Genomic DNA, 8,560 nt, shown 5'->3' with positions numbered 1-8,560 from the left:
AATTCCTTTTGTTGAAGAAAAAAAACCTTATTGAATTGTAAAAATAACAAAAATAGCCTTTAGGTATAAACTCTTGGTTTGTTTTTTTCCACACATCTGAGGGGATTCATTGTTTGTTACCTTTTCAAAGTATGTACTATGGTGTACACATAAATGCTTTGTAGGTAGTTGTACAAAGAGAGAAGAAAGTGAGTTAGAAGAGAGGGGGAAGGGGGGGTTGTCGGAGACGAGAACCATGTGAGTTGAGAAAGAGCAGGAGGAAAAAGTAGGGAGACGTCGTTCATGGCTTTTTTTCGACGCTCTCTTCGAGAACAAATATCTATGTATACAGCATAGTAGAGGGGGCAAATAACAAGTAGGTATAATAAATAAATGTAAGCACACAGGGCTAAAAAAAGAAGAAATTCAAGGCAGGAGGGGACCAAGGAAAAAAATAGTATTATTTTTTCCCCGTTAACCAATTCTATTTGGTATTTCACATATCAAAGAAACTGTTGCTCCGATTCACAACCACACACACGCTCCAGAAAAACAAATACAAAGCAACTTAGGATATTCTCAGCAACATGCACTCTTCAACACAAATTGCATCCCTGATTTCGTTGATTTTCTTACTTGGAGTTGCCTTTTCCCTACCCGCTGAGCGATCTCCTTCGCCCTCCAATGCTCACTATGATATGATACAAGAGGAAGGACAAAGAGATAGAGGACCGAATAGTAATTTGGAATGGCTTCTTGCATCGGACATTGGACATCGGGCAGAGAAAAGAGGCTTTGGTATTTCGGATCCTAGAAGTCTTTTTGCAAACATCTATGGGAACTATGGAAATTACGTTGGGTAGGCTTTTACTTTATACTTTTATGCTTCTTATTAAGGGGTAATTTATAGATGTTATATTATATAATTTTTTGTTCTTCAGCAAGAAAAAAAATATGTTTAATGCAATATTCTTATGGAGCAAAACACACCGTTTTTTACATACTTAATAAATTATGTAACTACATGTTTTTTATTTTTCTTTGTAATATGCATAAAAAAATATAATTTTTGCAAAAAAAAAAAAAATATTATTATTCAATTTTCTTAATTATTTTTATGAAAATAAATTTTATCTAATTGCATTAATTTGCATAACAGTAATGAAATAAAGTTACACGTTAGTTATACAAAATGAAATAGCTAACCCGTAAATAATTATTTACATGTATGATTTAATGTACTGTTTTTCATGGTGTTCTCATGGTACTTTTTTTTAATATGGATTTTTTTATCAATGATTTACAAATAAAAAATTTCATATATTAGGAAATATACTGGAGTCGGATAAAGGTTTCATAAATAAAGAACAACTATTTTTTTTTTTACCATCAACAAACCTACTATTAAAATCTGGACACTTTGAATTTTAAATTTCAACAAGATATAATATATTAATAAACAATTGAATTTAAATAAAATTAATGATAAAAATACATGTGTGTCTGAGCTCTCTTAATCATTAATGTAGCCGCCTTTAGCGCCAATGATAGTTTTCAGGAAGCGGTGGAAGGCATTTTACCTGCTGTGTCAGTCATGGCGGGCCAGTGCTGGCTAGCCTTGACTTTAAGGGCCTCGCTGTTTGAATTACGGACACTGTAGGCCTTCCCCTCGACATCTACCCAAAAAGGCTAGTTAAGGCTCTAGGGAGGCCAAAAGTGTCCAAAAGAGTTCAAAAGAACTCAAAATACTCATACAAAACTGTTTCAATGAGTCTTGCTATTGAAGAGATGGGTGTCTTTCATTTTGGTTTGAAAAATGATCTCTCCACCCTCACAAGGCTCTCACTTTTTTATAGGTCCCTAAACAGTCTGGTGTGAAACACCAAGATCTCTTGGATGGGACTGGGCTACTTTCTTTAACTATTCCGAGTTCGGTTTGGCCTTTTTGGCAAGCCCCTTCTTCTTCTTTAATTTTTCTGACTTGCTGAGGGCGTCGACAGTGGTCCTGGAGATGCCCAACTACTTGGATTGAGCTACTGTAAAATCGTCGTTCACGTTCAAGTGTCATTTCCTCGACTCGTACGTAAATTAGAGAGCTCAAATTGGTTTTACTTTGTAACTAATTGCTTATTCTTTTATAAATCGAAATATAAATTAATTTCAAAAACTAAATCTTCATTAATTACTGAATTAGTAAGTGCTTAGATTTCAATGTACCACCCGTATAATGTATAATTTGTGCTCTTTTTTCTGTGATGTACTCGTACTGGCGTTTACATCGGAGTAATCACTATGAAAGTCCTCATTTGATGTAGTAATATAGGAACAGCATGTTTTAGGAGAACCAAAATCAATTTGGCTTCAGTTTAAGTCGTTTCAAAACTTACTAGCGATATTTTTAAGAAGATTTTAGCAAGGCTGCGGAGTGGCTAAATAAAATGCCTGACTCCGAATCCAGTATTTTGAATGTCACTGACTCTGACTTCATGACTTCGACTACAACACATAATTTTTTAAAAATATATTTTCTAGCCTATATAAGTACTATTGAGTCAATGGAAACTAGAATAAAGATAAATAAATAATGTATCTAATTTAATCAAGGAACAACAATACAAACAACCTCTTCACCGCAACGTTACTTTTTACTCTGATGATATTGACTATTCAAAAGAATAAGTAATGAGCTAGCATTGAAAATGCCTATGCTCTCCCCACCACAATAATTAAGATTTTAGAAATGTTCAGGAATTGTGATTCTATAGACTATAGAACACGTTTAAAATTTGAGAAAATGAGTTCACTATCAAGTTTTATAAATTAGTATACTAACCATTTAGGAAAAAACTTGAGGAACACATAAAATAAATCTTAGAATAATTAATCAGTTTTATTTACATAAATTATAATAATTTTTGTAGCAAGAGTTTTTTTCCGACTCCGCCAAAAAACGCAACGACTCCGACCCCCGTATTTTATAAAATAATTCATTATATTGATGTGAGAAGACAACTTACAATTAGAATTTGTCTAAGGTTTGCATAATTTACCAAAGATGCAATGATATCTGAAAAATTTGGTCACTAATCCGGCTTTAATTTTTTTGAACTACAAAAAAAATGGTTTTCGTTTGTTTTGGAATTTCTCAAAACTTACGATTGAATTTTTGATAATGTGTAAATTCTTATGAATTTATGTTTTTGACTGATTGTTGTTGTTTTGTAAATAGATTTTCTTTGGGACATATCATCTAGAATCAGTATATTATCGCAATATCCTACTAAAATTAGCAAAAAAATGTCCCTCGTGAGTTTTGAAAACGCTTAACGAGGAGCAAAAAATATTTTTGTAATTTTTCGGCACACCACACTCACTCTTTAAATGGGCACATTCATTTTAATTCAATTCAAAAATAGTAATCACCAGAGACGTTACTAACTGGGATTGATTTTTTTTTTTTTTTTTTGGGTGTGGCTCAGCCACCCAAATTTATAAGCACCGTAATATAATCACATATTTATAAAAATAGGTATATTTTATATATATATATTTAATAAAGATTTTGGGGCTAAGAAACTTTTTTGGAGGGGAGGGGGCTAGAGCAGCCCCCTCCCTCCCAAAAAAAAATAGAAGGCTAGCGACGCCATCGGTAATCCCTCTAATTTACATATTAACGTATGATGCATAACCCTATTAAATAGCTTCTGATTCATAATTTTACTTTTGTTTAATTTCTAGCAGTTGGTAATTCTTCCAACTATAGAATGATTATTCAATATTAGTTAAAAGTAGTTCACAGATTAACAAGAGCTAATTCAAATTTATCCAATCAATTTTCAAAGCACAGGAAGAGAGGAAACATAAATATTGATAATTGACAAAAAAAAAAAAAAAAAAATACAGAGTCCCTTTTTGTTTGTGTAAAAACTTCAAAGAAGGACTGGATGTATTTTGAGCGGGCTTCACCTAATTTTATCTTACATTCATGCATACTTGACCTATAGATGCTTGAAAAGTAACAATACATCATTCGTAATTTATGTAATCAGTTTGTTAAAAAATTTATTTAATTGATTTTTTATTTGTAGCGAAAGGATAAAACTACATTTCTCAAGGCTCACCCTCATCGTTGGATAAAAATATTTTTGGATTTTATTTACCAATTGACATTTCTATATAAATGCATATACAGACTAATCAAAGTCCTACAAAAATATAATTTAAGCAACTTTTTTTATTATTCTATATGATCAAATTGAAGTTTGATAAACAAAAAAAAAAAATGAATAATGTTAACATGGGAATATCTTATTTCTTTATTTAATTCATACTTAGATATGCGTTCCTTTCAAACTATCAGATATAACATGTCAAGAGACTAACTTCATTAGTTTTGGCACTATACAGAAAAATGTAACAATGTCTGTCAGTTCCTTTTCTGTGAAATACTCATAAAATTCTTGACTGAAAGGGATTCCATAAAGTAGCAATATCTCTCAAAATGGTAAATTTTAGGAAACTAAAATTTGATATCCTTTCTTTGTTATGATATCTTTGATGATAAGGTGAAAATTTGTCTTTTTATTTGTATAATTGATATAAAATATATAAAATCATAATAAGATTACAAAGAATTATATTGGATTTTTACGTTCAATTTTGTAACACATTCAGTTATTATAATATTATTATCTCTCCAAGTAAGTATCGGAAATCCTATTTCATTGTTTAAATTTATTCAAAGAAGACATTTGCATAATTTTAATTATAAATACTATTAGATTTCCAAAGATATTATTAAAGATTGCATTTTTATAAAGTTAAATTATAAAACAGCATTATCGAATGAGGGACGCTGTTATGGTGCAAAATATGTTTTTCAACTCCCTCCCCCCTCTCCCACATGGTTGAATGTAGTAATCATTTATTTTACCATACATACATTTACATTTACATAGGCCCAAACTATATCCAAATAATATTGCTTCAACTTTTGTATGGATTAAAAGTCCCATCCATCTTTCATATTGATTCACTTACCTCTATTATGCTCCTTGCATTTTTGATAACGTTTGATTTTATACAATAAGAGGAACAAATGTAGTATAAAAAAAGGAAAGAAATGCGTATGTAAGCTTAAGGAGGTTTCCTTGACTACGACAAAACTTTTTCACCCACAAAGTATCGCTTTTTATTTATGATACTAATACAAACGACGGCAATATAACATTTTCCCACTATATGTATGCAATTTTTCCTTCCCTTCTTAAAACTTACCTTGTTTTGTTTTTGAATATAAATCCAATGGAATTGCAACAATTGGAAGTAAGTAGACATTTCAGTATAATAAATACTATTCAATCTTACCTAAGAAATTCAAGTCAACATACATTGTCTATGTCGTGAGCGGACCTTTGGGCGAAAACATTTTTTCCAACGGACAATTTGCCGAATTGTATTATTATAACACAGTACAATATTATGTGGTTCTAATGTAGTTCGAATTTTTACCGTAGTTGTATTTTCAAAAAAATAAAAAAATAATCAAACGCGATATGGAAAAAGTTATCAATTAATTATCCTTCAAACTATGTATATTCTAACCACATACTATTGTGTTGTGCTTATATAATGATCATAAATGAATATAATTTAAAAAAATATATTTTTTTTTTCTACAAAAGAGCACTCATTTATTTACCTTATGACATATATACTTATTCATTATGCTATCATTTTCAATTGGATAAAAATATGAAATTGCATATATCAATACATTAAATTTAATTTTTCGGCGAAATGCCCGTTTGGAAAATTGTTCTTCTGCAAAAAAAACAAAAAACAATCGCTCAATCGTCCTAAAATCATTATATGTATAACATGTATCCTTCGTTAGGAGCGACCAATTTTCGATTTGTACTCACTGATTTTCTTCTGCTCAACGAATTAAAAGGATGAATTATGAAGGTTGGGTAGTGAACTAAGGAAAAATCTGTGATATACTCAACCTCCACTAGTGTAAAAAAGTATTCTCGTAGCTGACTTCATTTTGACAAAAATTGATGGCCTGATTTTTAATATTTAGGTAGATTAAAAAAAATCCCGCTGCCGATTCTTTAATATTTTAAATTAAAAAAATATAATTTAAAAAAAAATTAAAATGCTAAATTTTCTGATAAAAAGCAAAAATTCCTTAATTGGGCTTTGGGGGAGGGGGATATTTTTTGTCATAACATAGAGAAGTAATAAGTAAGAATCGGGATCATAACTTAAACATTATTTTCTTCATGCCGATTCCGATTAATTCTCCCATCACTACTAATTTTATGGTTTATTTTTTGGGAGAATTAATCAATAACAACACAAATGTTATACAAGTTGGCAACATACACTATTATTAAAAAAAATCGCCGAGAATCCAGCAACTTTTACATCGATAGACATTATATTGCCTTACTTTATAAAAAAAATTACATGTGGTTCAATTTGTAAGTATACAGAACGGAGATAGTGAAATATAGAAACAGGACATTTGTTCATTTGTTTAATGAAAATTAAGCAAGCAAAAAAAGTTATCATATATATATCTGATTACATGGGTAAATTTTATATAAAAGATAGGTAAATACGTACTTATATAAAAGTCGTCTCCCTATACGAAGTTGAAAATCCTGTAAACTTTTTTATTTATACTGTTTAGAAACTTAACTCAATCTGCTAAGTAAGAGAAAATTTAAATTCACTCATGGTAAAAGGAATAATAACTTTATTTTTTACAAGAATAGATTAAGAAATATTATATTTATCCCGTTTATTGTATAGTTGCACTGTTTGAGAGAGTGCTTTCTACGGTTCTACTACATAAATGTCACTATAGTGATTATAAAAAATATCAGTTACATCATATAACAGATTTGATTTATACAATATAGATACATAACATGGAAGATTTCGATAAAGATATGTTTGTATGTTGAAGAAATACCTAATTTTATAACATAAAACATTTATGTACTTTTAAAAAAATGAGAGAATATGTTGTATTGGCTTATACCTAACTACAGTTGGGGGCGTCCGTAGAGGGTGGTCTGGAAGGGCTGTAGCACTCCTCCCACACACACGCACCAATTACGAAATTTTTGCTTTTTACTAAAAAATTAAATATTTAAAATTTTATTAAACTCTTCAATTTTTTTAACCTCTATTGCTAAGTATTTGTTTGAACTCAATTTATAAAAATGACTAGGGTCAAAAAAAAAATATATAGAAAATCAATTTATTACTTAATGACAAACGTAATAAACAAGCAATTTATTATATAATACAAGCAAATAAAATTATATTATTCACACTGTATAAAATGGGACAACGATACAATTATTTGTATCGAGTAAAGACGTATTCTGATTCAAAATGGGTTTTACTTCTTTAAACATATATATTATTCATCAAAAACTCGGAAATAACGAATGTTTTCTGTAGAAAAGATTGATGTATGACGTCATGCATAGGAAATTAGAGAAGAAAATTGACGTGATGGGGATAAAAATATTTTCTCCGCCAAAGGTGTAGAAGTGAATAATTTTTTTTTCCACTCTAATATTAATTTATGAATATAATTTTTTTTTAAGTTGATGAAGTTTTATCAGAACATAAATGCACTCTTTGGACAACATTTTTTAAGAAAAAACTTTCTTCGACAAATTTTTTTCATTAACGACATTTCATTTTTCAATAACGTATATAAAATTATTTAATTTCTTTTTTTGAGAACATTAAATTCATTACTAGTTTTTCATATATTATAGAATTTCTACTGTTAAATTATAGTTTGTCGTCTAAAATTAATCAAAAGTAAATTTTTTTAGAAAAGGGGTGCATTTAAATTTTGTCCAAATATTTGTGAAGAACATTTCTTTTTGAAAGACATTCTTTGATTCCTTCATTTTTAGAAAAAAACCGTTTTTCTGTTTTTAGAATAATCTCTTATTATAAATTTATTCTTACTTAATAAGTGTTTTTTTTTTTTGTTTTTTTAATTCTTGCCTTACTACTTAACTGAATACACAATATCCCTTACACAAATATAGCATCAAAATATAATTTTTTATTTATTATTTCCTTAAAATTGACTGATGATCCTTCAGATAATATATACGGCGTACAAACTTATACATATGTAAGTATTTATGCACTTTATATTTATAAGTTTCAATCTGTTTCCGAAATGAACACTGAGTTTTTACATATATTTCAAAACGTCTTCACTATCAAAAACTGTCTTAAATAAACAGATGTGTATACTAAGTACACTTTTAAAACAATAGCACATACTGCAAGCATGTGTTTTTTTAACGTTCATAAAAATAGAATTATTTGTTGTTTAAGAGATAATTAAGAAGTTTTAATTAAAAAAATAATAATAATTAAAAATACTTTTTTGCATAGAAAATATACCCGGACTATTTTGTATAAGTACTAGAAACATCATGTGAATAAATTAGAGCAAAAAAAAATTGTAGACACAAAAAGCTATAAATTTTTTCAAATGTATCACCTTCGACAGCAATCATTCACTCAA

General features: G+C 29.0%; 1 protein-coding gene across 1 annotated transcript in view; it reads left to right on the top strand.

The window, feature by feature from the left end:
- Positions 1-224: 224 nt before the first annotated feature.
- The window catches only part of LOC121115878 (uncharacterized), a 32,277-nt gene continuing 23,941 nt past the window's right edge, over positions 225-8,560 (top strand). The window contains exon 1 of the mRNA XM_040710046.2: positions 225-838. Coding sequence (XP_040565980.1) covers positions 567-838 — 272 coding nt within the window. The 5' untranslated portion in view covers positions 225-566. The remainder of the gene's footprint in view (positions 839-8,560) is intronic.

This window comes from Lepeophtheirus salmonis, chromosome 4 (assembly GCF_016086655.4).
Source record: "Lepeophtheirus salmonis chromosome 4, UVic_Lsal_1.4, whole genome shotgun sequence".
Lineage (NCBI taxonomy): Eukaryota > Metazoa > Arthropoda > Copepoda > Siphonostomatoida > Caligidae > Lepeophtheirus > Lepeophtheirus salmonis.
This window is presented reverse-complemented; position numbering and strand designations above follow the sequence as displayed.